The sequence below is a fragment of the Elephantulus edwardii genome, unplaced genomic scaffold (assembly GCF_000299155.1).
Source record: "Elephantulus edwardii isolate Elephantulus edwardi_28Jun2011 unplaced genomic scaffold, EleEdw1.0 scaffold00106, whole genome shotgun sequence".
Lineage (NCBI taxonomy): Eukaryota > Metazoa > Chordata > Mammalia > Macroscelidea > Macroscelididae > Elephantulus > Elephantulus edwardii.
The window spans coordinates 7,353,115-7,372,025 of NW_006399856.1; the positions used below are offsets into that span (position 1 = coordinate 7,353,115).

The 18,911-nt window shown below is 37.9% G+C and overlaps 1 protein-coding gene across 4 annotated transcripts in view; it reads left to right on the top strand.

Annotated features, from left to right (window-relative positions):
• The first annotated feature begins 73 nt into the window (after positions 1–73).
• The window catches only part of IKZF2 (IKAROS family zinc finger 2 (Helios)), a 186,299-nt gene continuing 167,461 nt past the window's right edge, over positions 74–18,911 (top strand). For 2 of the 4 annotated variants that reach the window (XM_006891925.1, XM_006891924.1), the window contains exons 1-2: positions 3,130–3,163; positions 4,012–4,116. In XM_006891925.1, coding sequence (XP_006891987.1) covers positions 3,130–3,163; positions 4,012–4,116 — 139 coding nt within the window. Of the gene's footprint in view, positions 271–1,369; positions 1,561–3,114; positions 3,164–4,011; positions 4,117–18,911 lie in introns of those variants that run through there. The other 2 variants (XM_006891923.1, XM_006891922.1) reach the window with 2 other exon arrangements.

The window sequence follows — 18,911 nt, forward strand, 5'->3', positions numbered from 1 at the left end:
CCCGGCCGGCGGGGGAGATGTGCTCGGGCTCCGCCGGATCGGTTTCTCGGGGTTTGACCAGCTGTCCCGGGCTAACCCTGCTCCTCGCTGAAGATGGAGGAAGTAAAAACAGGATTACCCTTAGCTACAGATCCACTGCCTTAGTTTCCACCACCAACTGCAGTGCACAAACACACGTTAGGCACAGGAAAGAGAGAAAGAGAGAGGACACACTAACAGTAAACACAAACAAAAGGGTGATGGGATTATTTTACTGCATGCACTGCTGAGGTAAATCTCCGCTTGGCTTTTGCGTGGTGAAGAACAGCTCTTGTTTTATTTGTCTTCTGATTCATAGATTATATATAAATATGTGTTTCTGATTTGCAAAAGGGGGGAGTGCTTTCAAAGTTAAGTGTAATTATATAGCATCTCGTTTTGCACTGTGATCAAATGACTTGTTGCTGTTAACCAGTAAGAATAATAATAATATAGATATTTTTTTTTCTCTGGGAGGGATGGATTGTGGTTATGATCAGGATAATGATTCTGTAAAGGGCGCTCAGGGAATCGGGTGGAAGATGATGTCCTCTGTCTTAATTGCTCATCCCCTTTCTCTGTTTCTGGGATGTTAATTGATTAATCAGTTCTCAGCTGTAGAACTGTCATGAATTTGGGCTTGTTTTGCTTTGTTTTAACTTGAATGCCAAGGAGACTGGGTAGCCTGGCATAAAATTGCAGCCGTCCAGATAGAATATCTGGTAGATAGAAGGTAATATCCAGATCTGTTGAGGTGGTGGTGGTTGGGGGGTGAGGAAAGACGGAAAACTCCAAACTGGTATGACACATGCAAAGAAGCAGCACTTAAATCACATTGACAGGCTCGACTATGGGCGAAAGAGATGGAATTAAGATTATTCTTATTTATCTATTTTATTATTTTTTTGCCAAGGGCCAGAAACAGTCCTGTGAAGTTGGCCTAGGTTCCTTGCTGGGTTCTGCCTGCCTGTCCCTCCCCTTTTACCTCCCCCCCCTCCCCTTTTCTTTCAGTTTTCTTGTCTTAGCTTTTGGTCGATTCTTAAGGAACCGGTGGATCAAGTTTTTTCTCTTCTTGTTAATCGCATTGCTGTAGCACCGACTGACCTCTCTCCCTCTCTCTCTTTTTTTCCTCTTTCCTGAAAGTACGTGGTGCCATTCCTGAGTGACTTTTCCTACTAGACCATCCCAAAGGGACGAGGGGGAGGGGTGGAAGGAGGAGGAGGAGAAGGGGGGTGTTCCTTCTCTCTCATTTCTTGGTTTTGTTTATCAGCCGATCTGTTTGCTGGATTTGGGCTCCGAGTGACCCACCTGTAAAGTGCTTTTGCTTCCCCCTCGCCTTGAACTCTGCAGGGGGCTTGGCTAGGAGGGGGCCCGGGAGGGAAAGAGAGAAGGGGAAAACACAAAAAACTTCTTTCTTTCTCTCTCCGTTTATCTTCAGCCCGACATTGTCACCTCCTCTTGGAGGGGTTAGAAGAAGCTGAGATCTCCCGACAGAGCTGGAAATGGTGATGAATCTTTTTTAATCAAAGGACAATTTCTTTTGTATGTACGTTTCGTTTCTCTTTCTCCTTTTCTTTTCTCTTTCTTTCCTCCTCTGAGGGTTAATAACCCTTTCATTGATGGGGCAGACTTCTTTTGCTTCTCTCCCTGACGTTTCTTTCTTTTTAGTGTGTGTGTGTGTGTGTGTGTGTGTATGTGAAATGTGTACATTTTTTTAAAGAGATAGAAACTCATTTGTAAAAGAGTCCGCAGCAATGGCTCCCCTTTTAAACTTTACAGATCCCTTTCTTTAAAGTCTTATGTAATCATAATTTGAAAGAATTAGATAACAGTACAGCAGGTTGAAATTTAAGTGCTGTGTAGTGACTGAGTTGGGAATTTGATCTGATTATTCCATAAAGAAAGAAAGAAAAGTTTTTTTTTGGGGGGGGTGGAGGGTGGTGGTAAAGAAGGGGAAGGGAGGGAGAAGGGAAGTGGTTTTGGAGACAAGAAGTGAAGCTGCCTGTTTTCCAGTAAGTAATGGAGAAATTCCAGGAGCCAGGGCTAAATATACTTGGCGATCAATACAGAAATGGCTCATTGTGAATAATTTAGCTGCTGGTGCAGTGAGAGTTTTGAAACTAAAGGCAAAAAGGACCAGGGCCAATGGAAAAAAAAAAAGGTAAAAAAAAAAAATCTTCTCAAGACATGACAATTCTTTAAACTTTTTCTTTCAAAGAATACAGTTAGATTAGTGATCTTTTCACTATGTAAAATCAAAGCTAGGGGGTGTCATCTCATGCAATTTACTTTTTGTTTCTGAGAATGAAGTTCTTGTTTTGTGTCACTGGTACATGAAAATAGTGCTACAAACTTTTTCTCCCCCTCCCCCCTGTGGATCCGTCTCCCCCCACTGCACAAAAGAAAATTTCAAAATCCGAATGTATTAAGCGGGTTTGGCATCCATACCCATCCACGATCTGGCAGGAAATGAAGGTTACATTGAACAGGTGCTTAAACAGAACTTGGGGTAGGCTAAAATGTCAATACAAGTCAGGGAGTTGGGTAACTGCTACAGAAATCTTGGAGACACACTTGGGCACTAAGTTTTTGTTTTGGTTTGGTTTTTTGTGTGTTTGTTTGCACACTAACACCCCCCCCCCCATTAGAACATGATGAACCAACTTGCAACAATTGTGAATAGAGCTATCTGTATACTAGGGAAGTCTTCAAACTGCAGTGCGATTGTGGGAACTAGTGCATGGTAAAATACTTCAATCCCAGTTCAAGTTGGCACAGTGGAGGTGTGATTCTTCCCCTCCCAATATTTTTTCTTTAAACCAAGTTAATTCTGAGTAAGAGACTCATCCCTTTCTTGCTACAACCCATCTCTGAGCACACTTATCTTTCCTATCCTATCTCCAGCAGGAATCAGATCATTTGCGGAAAGAGTTCAATGACTTGCAAATGAGCACATACAGTACACTGTAGTATGTGTCCTGGGCACAGGTTGCAGCAGCAGCAACATGGGCTAACTCCTTGGAGCTTCAAATAAGTTAAGTGTTTAATGGCAGATACTGAAAGGAATCGTGTTAAGGGTATAATCTTCTTTTGCAGCACTGCACTTTGACTATGGAAACAGAGACTGTTGATGGCTACATAACGTGTAAGTACTCATTTTCATTTCTTTCTTATTGGCAATGAAATGGCTTTGTTTTCTCTGTATTTGAGTACATGACTAGGTTTTGACCTGAATTTTGGACCCTGATTTCCTGTAATTCAAAATTTTACCTTTAAATGAGCTTGAGGCAATTAAAAAAAAAAAACCAAACAAACAAACCCAAACACCACCACAGCACAAAAACAAAATAAGAAGGAAATTCAGGAAGATATTTACTAGTTATTATATTGAGAATAATATTTAACTCAGTAGTAGCCTAGCAGATCAACATTTTCCTACTTGAATGTTGTAGAATGGACCAAGTTACATATGTGTGTACTAAAAATGGTGTGTGCTAAATATCTACTACGTTGTCACCTAGTGTTTCGGTCACATAATGGAAAAGAGAGTTAGATTCCTCAAGTTGACGTTTTCACAGCCAACTCTTCCTTTCTCACATCCAACTCTCTGAGAGCCAGCCTTTTGGAAAATGCTTATTGTAAATGCTGTATTCCTAAGGATTAAATGAACATTTAGAAGGAAACATTTTTTTCCCTCCCAACTTAAACAGAGTCCTTTAGATACCAGCTATTTCATTTCCCTTTATTTTACAGATAAGCTAATACACTTTGTTTATTTATTTTATTGTGGGCTGGCTATGGCTTTTAGTAATTTTATTGATTTACTAATTTTGTTTCTAAATGATATGTCCTTGTAGGCTCTTTTAGGGGAAAGCCTATTACATTAAAATTTCAAGGCTGTGAATGATAACGCATGTATAGAGCAAAATGAAATAATTAGACTTTATGTGACAGTGAACAGAGAGACCAAAAGCTTTTCTTTTGTGAAAGCAGGTGACAATGAGCTTTCACCTGAAAGGGAGCACTCCAATATGGCAATTGACCTCACCTCAAGCACACCCAATGGACAGCATGCCTCACCAAGTCACATGACAAGCAGTAAGTCTTCATTTTATGATCCCCCCTCCCCCCCAGTTCTCTAGTGACAGATTTGAATTTGTTGGGTCTGTGGGGTCCTCTCACACTGTGACAGAGCAACTGCTACCGATATTGCTAAAGAAAGAACAGCAGAGATTTATCCCTGTTCATCTTAGTGTCGTAAAACATGAGTCTGCTTACTAGTCTGAACTATCCCAAGGTGGGATTTGGGAGCTGGTGCTTACCTGTATCAGGTAAGAAATGTCAGGATTTGTTGGTTATTGCTTTGACATGCCAGGTTTATGTGATTGGATTTGTTGCTGGATTGAAAAAGATAGTACTTAATTTCCAGAGGCTTTTTCAGAGTTAAAAAAAAACCCCAAAAACCAACCAAAAAAACTCAAACCAAAACAACCCTGAAATTTTTATACTGTCCTAGCACAGAGCTAATCTACCAGTGGTGAAATTTCAGTGTTACCTGCATTTTTATTGGGGTTTTTTTTTCTTTTCCCCAAGTTGAACCTTATCTTTCAAACTATTGGAAATGAAGTACTGCGAGTTTATGGAACTCATTCATTTAAAGCCATTTCTCTAACATTCAAAAGCCTTTTATGTTAGGTTGTTCAGAATTGAGGAAATTTGGAAGACTATTTTTGAGTTTGTAGAAATAGACAGTTATGACTTTTTTTATAAAGGGTCATGCATTGGTGTAGTTAACATTGGTCTTGTGTACTAAATGAACAATTTATATACTTAGAGTGAAAGAAGATAAAATACTTTTATTCATTAAGAATATTGTCTGTGTTTTCTTATTATAAGGTTTTATCAGTTATAGCAAGTGCAGATGTTTTATTACTTGCACTCAAAGTAATTTGAAATCTCGTGTTTCACTTATATTTCCTGTGCATTGTATTTTTGTATGTATATATGTAACATATATAATTTATACATGACTTGTGTATAATTTTAAAAAATTCTATTTGTGTGATATAAAGGAAAGAATACATTTCTTTTTTAACAAGGATTTGATATGGATAAGAGAGTTGAATTATCAACTGAATTATGTACATATTCTTAAATTATTTCTGATTCTTTGGAGATTATAACTTTTTCAGTTGCCTTTCTTATATAGTTCTGAAAACTTAAAGTCATTATAAAGTGGCAAGGTCTCTAAATGGTAAGGACTTTTGAAGTCTTTATGAGCAAAAGTATATATATATATATAAAATATCATTGATGAAGTTGTTATGATGAATACATTCATTGACTTGAATTGATGCACGCTGGTCTTTAGTTATCAGTGAACTATGAAAATTTATTGGGAAGTTTTCTTCTTTTTAATTAGAAACAACCGCAGAAATTCCTTTACATACGGAACAGAAAAAAGCAATTAAAGTTAGTAGATGTATGTTTTGGATGAACAGTGTTTTTATCTTAAATGGATCCTTTAATATTGGTTTACTTTTCAAGATTAATTTGGCTGTCTGATGCAAGTTGTATGAGTGCTTTATAGACAGTGCAGTTTTTACACTTGAACAGACATTGTTACTGGTATTTTGGTAGACTAGGTTTCTGGTTCTAAAAGAATTTCCCCCAAAATTTATTATTAAAAAGTAAAGATATTTGCATGCAGTTTTGGTTAAATAAATATTCAGCAAATGACTTTCCAGAGTCAATCCACTGCTGTTGAATAATTTTTAACTTACACTGAACCTGAGAGGCAGAGTGCAACCACCTCCCTGTAGGGTTTGCAAGGCTGGGAGTTCTTTTTTGGGAACAGCCTGTCTATACCTTGGACGGACCAGTGGGATATGAACTGCCAACCTTTTGGTTACAAGTGAAACATTTTAAACCACCATGCCACCAGAGGTTATTTCTGAGATAAATTGTTAACTGTTAATCAGAGACTTGACCATAATTTCTAGCCACCACCAAGATATCAGCTGGAAAATTTTTAATTGATAAATTTGTTCCTTGAAAATTTGCTTTTAGACATATTCACTTCAGATCTATTTTAAATAAACAGTATAAAATATAGACATGATCAAGTTGGACAAAAAGAGCCGTGCCTTTGATAATCGAGCTTTTCTCACCCAACGACAATAAAATTATCTGGTAAAGAGTTTTTGTTTTTCTTTTAACTTAACTAGCCTGTGGCAATTCCATGTTAGTGCAGTTTTTGGCTGGGCTGCACATGTTTTCAGATTCTCTTCCAAAGGGTTGCAGGTTAAATATTTTGGCTCTCACTTCAGAGCTGTCTGTTGCATCCTTTATGCAGCCTCTATTTACAGTATCTAGGTTACCCACTTAGGTGTTAGATGGAGAAGATACCCATTTTTCCCCTCTCTTAGATCTAGGAGAATATCAGCATTTTAGATTGCCAAAGCAAATAGAGCTAGAGAGGGACTGTTGTCTGTTAATTAGAACAAGGGACTTAGAATCGGTCACTCAGGTGTTTTTCTGGGACTTGGAATAATTCTGTGTGTGCGCCCTGTCAAATCATTTGTGTCTGAGATCACCTGTTTTTCTAAATCCTTTTGTGTGCATTGTTGACTTTTTAAAGTGAAAATAGCTTATTTGATTTGTGTATATTTTCGATCTTCAAATGAACATCCTGGGTGTCTCCTGCTTTCAAATACAAAATTGCAGTTTTGGTTAAAAGTATAAAAGCCAAGAGAAAACCTTATGGTAGAAAAACCAACATAATCTCTGATAGCAGCAAGGAGAAGGTAGATGGAAAAATAAATACTCTGAGTGGGAAAAAGTTATTTTCAAATAGCTCAGAAAAGAAAATGAAAGAATTAAAAGGCTTGATTTGCATACTCCTGACATTCAGGCCCTAAGGTGTCAATCCACTGTTGGGAACCCCCTCTCTCCTCTCTCTGGCTTCAGGAAAGTGGTCAGTATTACTAGGAGGCCCTGAGCTATTTGTTTAGGTGATCTGGTGACTATTCAAAGATGAAGGGTATCTGTACAACTTGCTGCCAGCTATTGTATAAAAAATAATGACAGCAGCTATCGTTATTTGACAGCACTAGAATAGAACACGAGCAACTTGAGGAGAACTCAAAATGTTATACTGCCTGCCAGGTTTTGCTTTTAAAATTCAGCGTGTAAAGTCATCTCAAAAAGCAGAGGTATTAGTGTTCTTAACATTTTATAATGACAATTTCCTGTGTTTGAGAGTGAATTTTCATGGGGAATTCTAGACGTTTTCTTCTGGAATCAAGAACTTCTTTGATAAGAAGATCGGCATTGTTGCCAGAGATCATTAGTGTACATATTGAGTCGACTGACAATCTTCAGTGTCAGGGATGACAGTATATGCCTTGATGGCTACTGGAAATACACAGTGTTAAGTGATTTTAAAAATAGAATCTGGAAGTTGGAATCTGAGACAGACAACTCAGACAGAACAATATAAAAATAATCCATATTGTATTTTGGCCCATCAGATGAGACTGACTTTGCTCTTCCTTCTGTTTCTGGGTTTACCTCATTTCCCATTCTTGCAAAAGTTGCTTGAGTATCAGTTTCAAACTGTTCTACACCTGCCACTGACTTTTGAGACATTGTAATTAATTGTAATTTCTTATAATCTGCTGTTAGCATGGCAATAAGTGAATTTCCTTTCAGGTAGTTAAATTGTGTGAGAAGGCGTCATCTCACAAAATTTGTTTCTGCTACTTTAAAACCTTTACATGGACCAGCTGCTCAGTGAGTACTATTTATCAGTCAGTTGTGATGGCCAGGTGGCACGTATGGAATTGGGAGAAGTAGTCATTCTAGTTTTACAAGGCTTTGACCAACAATCAGGTCAAGGAATCTAGTGTATTCTTTTCAGGGTGCTTCACATTCATTTTTTCTCAGCCAGTTTCCATTTTTAGAAACTACTGAAGCAGAACTATATTATGATTTCTGGTTTTGGTTATGTGGAAATTTGAGCCTGAAGAAATCAGTTGGCTTCCAGGCTGCTTAGCAGAAGGATGAAGTTTTCAGGATTGGGACATTAAACTGTGATGTTAACTTACGGGTTAGTAAGATCACTTACCTGATGTCTCTCTATCATGGCCTTTTCTCAGAACGCCCATATTGCAACAGACTGACCATGTTTTAGTGACCAAAATGGTATCAGAGGTATAGGAAAGTGGTAGGAGGGTCGGATAGTATCAGACAACCTTGCTTAGCAGATGCACTGATGTGCTTTTTTTTTTTTTTAATTGAGCTGTTTTGCTTGGCAGCCACCCTTGGTTGAATTTCCATAGGACACACCCTAATATAACACCACATATAACACCACATGGGCTTGATGTTAAAGAAAACAACACAAAAACCAGCAAAACCACACTGTTTGGAATTGCAGTATTTTTATTTGTATAGATAGATAGATAGATGGATAGATAGATAGATAGATGGATAGATAGAGCAAATTTTAGGTTTAGTTCTTACCGTTAAATAATTTAAAAAAAAAATCTTGATTTAATGTATCAACAGTTTTCAGAGCCAAGTGTCATAACTGTGTACAAATGGGGGGAAAAAATCTCCAATGTACAAAAAAAGGAAAATGAAGAAAAGAGAAGTATATATGTACAGGGGATTAACAGCAAAGGTGCTTTATTTTTTTCCCTTTGCTCTCCTCTCTCTGTTTTAAAAGACGACTTAGAACTGAGAGCACTCAGTTTTCAGTTTCTTGCTCTCTGGGAGCTCACATTCTAGTAGAAAAGACCGCTATAGTCTAAACGGCATTACCGGTGGTGAGCGTAGTGTCCAGAAATGGGCGATGCAGACGGTGGCAGGTGGTTCTGGTTTGGGACAACTTCCCATAGGGAGCGGCTGCTTCAACTGCCACCTAGTAAATGAATAGGGCTTAAAGGAGAAGTGGAAGACTTTCTTGTGTTCCTCGTGAGCAGAGGTCAGAAATAAAGAGAAATATTTGGGGAGATACAAGCAGTTTGATATTTCAAGAGTATAAAATTGGAGTCTAGAAACTTGAGACCAGAGGTAACACTGGAGAGTTGAGCAAGACAAGATGATGGACTATTTTGTATAAGGAGAGATCTTGGATTTCATTTTCAAGGGAGCCAAAGGTTTTAGCAAAGCAGGTGACTCCAGGCTTTTGAAAGACATGGATCACACAGGCTGGTGTGTGGGGAAAGACTGTGGATGGGAATCAGGCTAGAGGCAAGGGCAATGATTGAGCAGTTAAGAGAGCTAGTGGTAGAGTGTTTAAAGGAACAGGATTCAGGTGATGTTCAACAGGGTGAATTGGAAAGGCCTGGAATAAAAAGGTTAGTAGAGGCCTGGGATGGTAACGTTAGTAGACAAGGAAGTTAACACGTTGCTGCAAGTGACGGTAATGCATCCAAAACAGTGTGTTTCTAAGCACGAAAGTGTGCTGCAACTTAAAGATGATTATCCCCAGATTATTACATGTTATGTTACTGTTGTTGTTAGGTGCTGTCAAGTACAATTTATAGCGACCCTATGAACAACAGACCTGAACCCTGACTCTATCCTGTGCCATCCTAGAGCCCACTGCTGAAGTCGCTGTATCAATATTTCTCATTAGAGGGCTTCCTCTCCTTCGCTAGCTACATGTCCAAAGTTCCACGAGTTGATATAGAATATACTGGGACAGGTGTTTAAGAAAAGGTTTCTAGTTTGCTTTATTCTTTGAAGTACCTGTAAAATTTGAGGAACAAAATAGTAATCCAGCAGATTAAAGTATGGATTTTCCTAATTTTCTGAAACTGATGTGTTTGGTTATATCCCTTCTATTTGATAAATGTTGATAGTTGTAGAGGGGCTTCAGACCTTTTCATAGAGTTGCTGTGAGTCATGCTCGACTCAAAGGCAATCAACAACAGTATTACTTTAATTGTAGTTTCAAAACTCAAACTCCTTGCTACCTACTCCTACCTGCTCATCCCCAAGCTTCCAGTTTGTTTTGGGGGGGCTGGCTGTAAATTGCACGGGAAAATATTGCCTATCCTCCCACCAAGAGCTGCCTTGTGGATAAGAACAGCCAGAGAGGGGTTGTTTTTGGACTAGTAGCAAAACTCTCTATGGACTACACCACCGGAGCCCCCTAATAGTTTTTTGTTACTGTTGTTATATACCTTTTGAGCCAGAACCCAATCCTAGCTCACCCTCCACTGGACTTTCAGAGTCACGATATCACATTTTAGTTGTTGCTGTTGTTAGGGGCTCCCAAATTGAGTACAGCTCATAGCGATCAGATATGAACTACCTCTGGACACTATCCTGTGGTACCGTCCTCATCATCTCTGACAGATTTGAGCCCATTGTTTCTGAATTCACTGTTTCAGTCTGTCTTGTTGAAGATCTTCCTCATTTTTGCTTACCCGCACCTTTCGTAGGGAGCTCTTTCCAAGCATAATGTCCTTCAGTAAAAATTCTCCCTCAGTATTTATGATCTTACTTCTCTGGTAATTTCATTAAATCAAAATTCTGTATTAAAGTATGTGAAGCAGAAACTTTTTTTTTTGTTTAAGGATGTCTCTTTATTAGTCTTAGAAATTGGATTAATTGATATGATTGACTCACTAATTTTTACAATAGATCACTTCTCTTTGAAATTTAGTGGTATATGTAATATCATAACATTTATGATTATGTTAAAAAAGAAAACAATGCTAAGGCTAATGTATGACACATACACCAGTGCCTCTGATATACTGATTTAAGTCTTTATTCAGTCACCTAGCTCTGTTGGCCTAGTGAGTAAGGATTGTGCTGCCATCCCAAAGGCAAGCAGTTTAAATCCACCAGCTGCTCTGAGGGAGAGAGATGGGAAATCTCTTCCTATTAGGTTTACAACCTTTGAATGACTGGAGGGACAGATATGCGCGCGCTCTAGTATAGGATGAGTATTTCTATGCAACTTAAAATTTGTGAGGATGTGCTTGCTAAGAAAATAGTGCTGTCTTATGCCATGTTCTATGCAAAGGCATTTTAATATTCTTTTTCAAATCCTTATAAAAACTTTGAGATCACTGTGGTGATTTGAATCTACGTGCCTCAGACAGAGAGTCGCTCTGAAGGTTCAAACCTGCTTTTAACTCCTGCAGAGAAAGGTGAGTCGCCAGCTTTCCACAGTTGATAGCCTTGGGAACCCCATGAAGGGTCAGCTATGAGTCCATTCTGACTCAACAGCAATGGCATTTTTAGTAATTCATAAATGTATTCATTAAGTCATCTTAATAAAATACTGTCTGAAAAGGAAGTTTAGGGAGCTCTCGTGGCCTAGTGACAAGAAGCTGTGCTGTAATCCCGAAAGCACGCAGGGTTCGAGGCCACCAGCTGCTCTGTGGGAAAAGGATGAGCAATCTCTTCCTAGGCAATTAACTGCCCTAGAAAACATGCCAGAGGGTCCAGACTCCATAGTACAAACGGAAGCTTTGATGGTACAATAGGTTAGTGTTCAGCTGCTAACCGGAACTTTTGGTGGTTTGAACCCACCGGCCACTGTACCCAAATGCTTCCCTTGGGAACCCTGTAGGGTAGTCCCATTCTCTCTTACACTGTAAGAGAGATAGGAGGGCCAGTGGCCGAGTGGTAAGGAGTTGTGATGGCAACTCAAAGGCAAACGGTTTGAATTCACCAGCCATTTCATGGGCAGAAGATGGGCAGCAACTCTTGTGTGATTTACTTCCCCTGAAAACCTGCTGGAGGGTCAACCATGAGTCACTTTTGACCCAGCAGTATACACACAACACAATAACATTACTTGGAAAGGGATATCATGCTTGAAAAAGCTAGAGGGTCAGTGAAAGGCAGGAACACCCCTGATGAGGCCACCTGAAATAGTGACAGCCAGAATGGGCTGAGTGTATCAGAGACGCTGAAAATGACACAGGACAGGACAAGTTTCATGTCTGTTGCTCATAGGGTCACCTTGAGTTGTACTCTGCTCAGTACTAACAGTAACAAAAACATCAACATCAGTCAGAATTGGCTTGACTGCAAAGGGTTTGGTTTTTTAATTTATTGTCTTGACATTGCTGATAGAATTTCATCTTTAAAGTGTCTGCTCTGATTACCAAAGACATCTCAGAATTCCAAGCTAATGTTACTGATGGAAAGACTTCATCTGAGATTTCCTGTACTTGGATTCAGAATTCCATTGAGAACGATTTTTCATCATTCAATAATCCATCCAGTAAACATTTATTAAGCATTTACTTTATATGATTCACTGTTGGTACTGTGGTCCAAAAAGATGTTACTGAGGTTATCTTGGGTAGAGAAATAGCTGAACTTTGAAGGTCCATATAAATTAATATTTTATGTGATAGTAATAATTCTTACAGCATTTGAAGTAAATGGGTGTGATAGACTCACGATGATTTCTATCAATTGTCATTAAATGGATTGTTTCTCCCCTTATACCCAGAGACTTCTTGAGATGTATGTAATTTTGAGGATGCAGTCTGCAACAGAGCAAAATGGGCAACCACCTGCTAAGATAGGTTCTCATCCAATAACATTTCCCAAGAAAATTTCTCTAATGTAAAATTTGGCCCTTAGCCTTGCGAGTTTCCAAATTTGACATGTCAGCATACTGAAAGTGGATTCCTATCTCAGGGTTGACTCACATTAGACAAGTTTCCAAGATTGATATTTGAAATCAGAATATCAGTTTATGTCTTTATCTTAATTAAAAACAAAATAAGCAAGTTAACCAACTAACTTGGGATCTGGATCACTCCAGTTAACTTGACCAGATAATTCTGTCCCTGTGAATTGACCTATATAGGTAATCAGTGAAGGTCATTTGGTGAGCAAGGAATCTGAACAAAGGGAGTTAGTTACATAATTCACATGCCTAATGGCATCGGACTAAGGGAGCCTAATATATTCAGCAACACAATAGAGATAACATTGCCATTCTGATCCTTAGGGTTGGAGGCCTTTGTGCAATTCCTCTTCCCCTGAATGAGGAGGAATTTAGATTCCCTAGATTTGGGACTCAAACAAAGTACCTCTGAGAGTCTTTATCCCTGTTTCCTTAACTCAGTCCTCCAGATTCTGTTTTTAGCATATTTATATATATTATCAGGATGCCACTTTTGCTTGCAAACCTGAGATCTATTAATTTTATTAATGTGATTTTACATTTGTTAAATGTTGATTTTTGTTACTTAACTCTCTGAAGAGAATCTTCTAATGTCTATATAGAATACCTCAACTATTATTGCTATAAATGGCAACTTCCATTCAAAACAGTGTTGAAAAGGTGATGTGGTCAGCCACTGGAGACATCTGAATAACCATTTTATATGAAGATGGAAAATAGCATGGCTGCCTAAGGAACTTTAAAGTATCTGAGAGTCTAGAGGCGTTTTCTGTCACTGTTATTGTTAGGTGCTAACAAGTCCATTTACTAGTCAGGTGGGAAAAAATATCATATGAGTTGCTTGACACGAGTCAGGTTGCCAGACCACAGAAGTTGAGATTATTTTTTAAAATAGCAAATAATAGTATTACAGGTTAAAGTGAACTAATATCATTGTTGTGTGCTGTCGAATCGACTAGGAGTCAGAACAACCTCGTGAACAGATAATAAAGAGGGCTATCATAATTGCTGAGTTGGAATGAAATAGTCTTTTTTATAGCATACAGCTTTTAGGGGGCCACATATTGATTACAAGGAAATTAACTAGGAATTTCCCATTATGAATCTTTGAGGATAGTGTTGCTGCTCTTAGGTTGCCATGATGTTGACTCTGATTTAGGTGGTTGTTGTTGTTAGGTGTTATCAAGTCAAGTAGGACTCCTAGAGACCCTATGAACAAAAGATCTGAACCGTGTTCTATCCTGTGCCGTCCTCACACATCCTGACACACGAGAGCGCATTGCAGCGGTCACTGTGTCAATCCACCTGGCTGTATACGACAGAACAAAGCCCTTTCCGATCTGTGCCATCTTCACCATCTTTGCTGTGCTTGTACCTCCTGTTGGAGTCACTGTGTCTCTTCGTGGGGTCGAGGGTCCTCTCTTTCATGGGCTCTCTGTTTTTCCAAGCATGGTGCCCAAAGTATATAGGACAAAGTCTCATCCCCTTTGATTCTGAACAGTAAGCTGTCTGCACTTCTTCCAAGAAAGTTTTGTCTGTTTTTTTAGCAGTCCATCAAAACTCACGCAAAACTCAAACTCATTGCTGTTAACTTGGAACAAATACATAGTGGACCCTCCAGTGGGTTTTCAGAAGTTGTAAATCTCATAAGAGGAAATGGATCCTTTTCTGCAGAGTCACTCGCTGACTTGAACCTGCAGAGAGGCCTTGGCATTTGGGTTATCAGCACCACTCCCTACCGATTACACCACCAGAGCTCCCTTTGACAGTCTATGTTGTTGTTGTTGTCATGTGCCATTGAGTCAGCTGGGACTCATAGTGACCCTGTGAACAATAGCTCTTAACATTTCTCTATCCTGAGCCAACCTCACCATTTCCAACATACTTGATCCCATTGCCCCAGTAACTGAGTAACTCCAACTCATCAAGTGCCTTCCTCTCTTGAGCTGACCCTCCACCCTTCCACACTTGCTGCCTTATTCCAAGGACCAGCTCCTCCTGTCAACATGCCTAATGTATGTGAGACAGGGTTTCAAAATCCTTGCCTTCAAGGAGCAACCTGGTTTCACCCTGTGTAGGAGAGACCTGTTCGTTTTCTTGACAGTCTATGAAATGTGCAATACTCTTCTCCTGCACCACAACTCAGAGGCATTGATTCTTCTTCTGTGATCATTAGTCATTTTCCAGCTCTCAGATGCATAGCAAGTAGTTGAGAAGACCGTGGTCTGGATCAGATGTGCCTTAGTCTCTAGACGGGTATAATTACTTTTTAGCACTCTCAAAAGGTCCTCTGCAATAGCTTTTTTTTCCAGTGCAACTCATCTTTTTGTCTTCTGACTATTGATTTCAAGGATGTTGACTGTAGATCTGAGCACGAGAAATCATTAACAACCTCTGTTTTTTTCTCCATCTCTCATGAATACTGACGATTGACTCTGTGGTGAGGATCTTTGTTTTCTTGAAGTTGAGACGCAATCCATACTGAAGGTCCTTGACCTTCTTTAGCAAATGCTTCAATTCCTTCTTCAGCTTTTAGCAAGCAAGGTTGTGCCATCTGCATAATGTAAGTTGCTTATGAGTCTTCCTACAATCCTGATGGCATACTCTTTTTCATAAAGTTCAGCCTCTGATATACTCTGTTCATAGTTTGAGAAGGTGTGGAGATCGGATCTATCCCTGCCATACTTTTTTGTTAGTATACTCAGTACTTGCTGTTCTCCCTCTACTTAATGTTCGCACCATTATTTAAAAGCATTTATATTTTTGGGTCTTCCTTACTCATTGTTATATGCCTATGAAGCTTTTGGAAAATATTATGACTTGGGGAAGGCACACCTTAGTCTTTAAAATTACATTCTTGCTCTTAGCACTCTAATGAGCTCCGTGGCAAGAGATTTCACCAATATAATATGTCACTTGATTTATTCACTGCTGCTTCCATGAGAGCGGATTTTAAATGGGTGGTAATGTAAAATAAAATTAAATCCTTGACAATTTCAGTATTTTCACCATTTATCATGATTTTGCTATTTATTCATCCCCATCGTGTTGGCTGTTGTTTACTAATTGTTTCCCTTTCTAGCCCCAGTATACTTGTATAGTAATGAGGCAATGCAAAAGCCCACACATATTTGTTGAATGCGGGAACTCTTCAACGAATAAGAATCAGAATTAGTTGTTATTAGCATATTGCGTATGTGGATTTAAATAATGTGTTTCTGACCTATTTACATAAGTTTGTAAACTTAGTTACATAGATGTTCAAACAATTCTGAAATATTAATTACTTAGGACTTTTCCTGATGGGCTGTATGCTTATTTTTTTCATGTTTTGCTCTAAAAAATGATTTTATCATCTTCAAATTAGTCCCTAAATAATAATCTCTGAAGTTCTGAAAAATTCTTAAGTTTAATAAAATTTCTTTTATACAGTTATTCTTTCAATAGAATATTAGTTAATGTGAATGTTTCCACCAGGGTTTCTTTCAGTCATCTTCATCTTTTTCATTACTACTGTTATTAAGTGCTGTCAAATCGTAGGCGACTCATAGTGACCCTATGAACAAAAGACCTGAGCGCTTGTATAACTTTCGTCCTTTCTCCAGGTTCATAGGGTTTCCAGAGACAAGCAATTTTGGAAGCCTGCTTCCAAGCTTGTTACTACTACTTCTACTAAATATCTTTAGGTAGCACAGTTAGAGTTTGCAAATTGAATTCCACATAGTTGTGGAATTTTAAAACTAGTTCTTTATCCCTTTTTTAAAACTACATTTAGTAGCTTGTATAAGATGGAATGCTTCAATTAACTTTTCTCATGCACTTCAGATATTTTGAGGAGCATATAATTAATCAGTGTAAAGTCACGTTCTAATAAATTAACATTCTAGATGTCTCCACCTTTGACATTTCTTGTCATTTCTCTCTTATTATGGAAGCTATGGTTCTCTTTGCATCGACTGTATGCAGGGATTGGTCACACTTTGAAGTGCTTGGCTACACACTGTTTTGCATCTGGGGTTGATGTAACTTTGAGAACTTGTTATTGTGTTCCAAAGAGGCATCATTTCTTCTATAACTACATTAAACTTTGTTTTCTTTCAGTTTTTATTTTCATATAGTACAAACGACTCGACGGCACATAACAATAACTGTTGTTTATAATTTTCATAATGATTCTGGTTCTGTTTTTAAAATGTATGCTTTTAAGCCTGGTAGTATTTACATTTTCAAGTATATTTCTATTCTAACTTTTGTATATTATAATTATCTAATCAAATTTAGGACTGTGTATCAACAAGCTGGCCTGAGGTAAATTGCTTTCTTTTCAACACATTGCCGCATTTTGGTAACTAGTTGTTTTGTTATGTGCTGTGGAGTCAGAACCCACACTTAGTTGACCCTCCAGCGGTTTTCAGAGACTGTAAATCACTGCAGAGGAGCTTGTCCAGCTGTCTCCCGCTGAGCAGCTTGTGGATTTGAAATGGATGGCTGTAGGTAGACAGCCTAACTTCTTGGCACTCAGGCCCCCTAAAACTCTCCCAGAGCTCTCTAAAAAGCAGTATTTGTGTAGCTGAAAGAACTCAGCATATAGATTTGTAAATATGTTGTCAAACATCCACTTATTTCTATTACCAAGGTTTCAATTATCCATATATAACTTCTGACTGATTTGGCACTTTAAGAATATAATTTTTAGATATTTCTTTAAAAATTACCCCACACATTGAAAACATTGATTTGAATATAATATTTAAAAATATTAAATAAACTTACTACTTTGATCAATGTTTGCAAAGTATTTGAAAATAGCAGATTTTTTTTTTTCACATAGACGAGAACTAGGAGAAGACATCTGAGCCATTTACTGTGAAGCTGCTGTTTTTTAAACTTTCAGAATATGAATTACACACCACCATCTGTCTCAACTCTGCCAAATTCATGACCTAATGGTAGTCTTTGGATCGAGTGTTTTTTGTTTTGGAAAATAAAACAAACAAGAAACACCTACATTCTCAGATTAACAAAAAAGAATAAATTAGCCTTATGTAAATTGCTGTCATCGTGAGAGGGCTTACTTTTTCTAAGAATATCTTTGGGTCTTTTATAAAGAATGAATTAGTATATTACTTGGTAATTAAAAAACCAAACAAATTCAATCTGCTTCACTTTTAAAGATGCAGTTATTTTGCAAGGGTGTGGATTACTGACTACCTAAGGTGCAATTTCAGGGACATCTCAGCTTCATATGTACTGAAGTAAGCAATATTTTCATACTCAAATGCTGTCGTCACACTTACTGCACACTATATGTTTGGTTTGAATAGAATACATTTATTACTTGTTATGATATAACATAATTTCCTATTGAAGTTATATTCCCTGAATTTTTTATGAAAGATATCCATTCATCATAGGTGCTGTTATACAATGAATAAAATAATGTGTGTACAAAGGATAAAATGACTTTGACAATATTAAGGGTAAACTATATAGCATATGATGTCAAAACATAGGAGGTTAATGAAATAAAATTTAGATTGTTCTGTTCTACCTTATAGATAACAATGAACTTTACTATTTTAGAAGACTCTTCATTTCTTTTTCATATTATCAGTTTAACACACTGTCAACTTTTGCTAAAATTGTATCTTAAAATTTTTTAGGAAAAACTATTTTTTAGCAAGACAAGTATGATATACTAATAGATAGGACTTGGGGAAATAAGTTGAGATATCTAAAAGGAGAGAGTACACATGTAAAATGTTGAGAATATAGAGAAGACCTAGGTCAAGAAAACAGAGTAAAATACTAATACTACTACTACTACTACTACTACTAATAGTATTAATAAAAATAATAATATGGTGAGTTCCTAAGTAAGCAGTAATCTTCAGAATCCACTCGAGTTCATAGACTTACTCCTCGAGATAGGAATAGGACAAAATGAGAAATTGAGCCTTTTCTTCTTTCAAAAAGCATGAAAATAACTCCTGAAATCTAGATTTATGAATTAATCAAGGAGTCTACCTGTTTGAATGATGAGAGGTGGGGCAGTAAGTTTAAGATGGTTTCTAATAGAAGCAAAAAGAATAAAGTATTGGGATTTTGTGGAAAGCAGTGTCTTTGTGTATCTGAGTCAGGGAGTGCTCTATGGGATAGTAGACTAGGTCAGAATACCCTGAGCCCTAAGGTTTTAGGTCTATGAAAGTTGACAGAG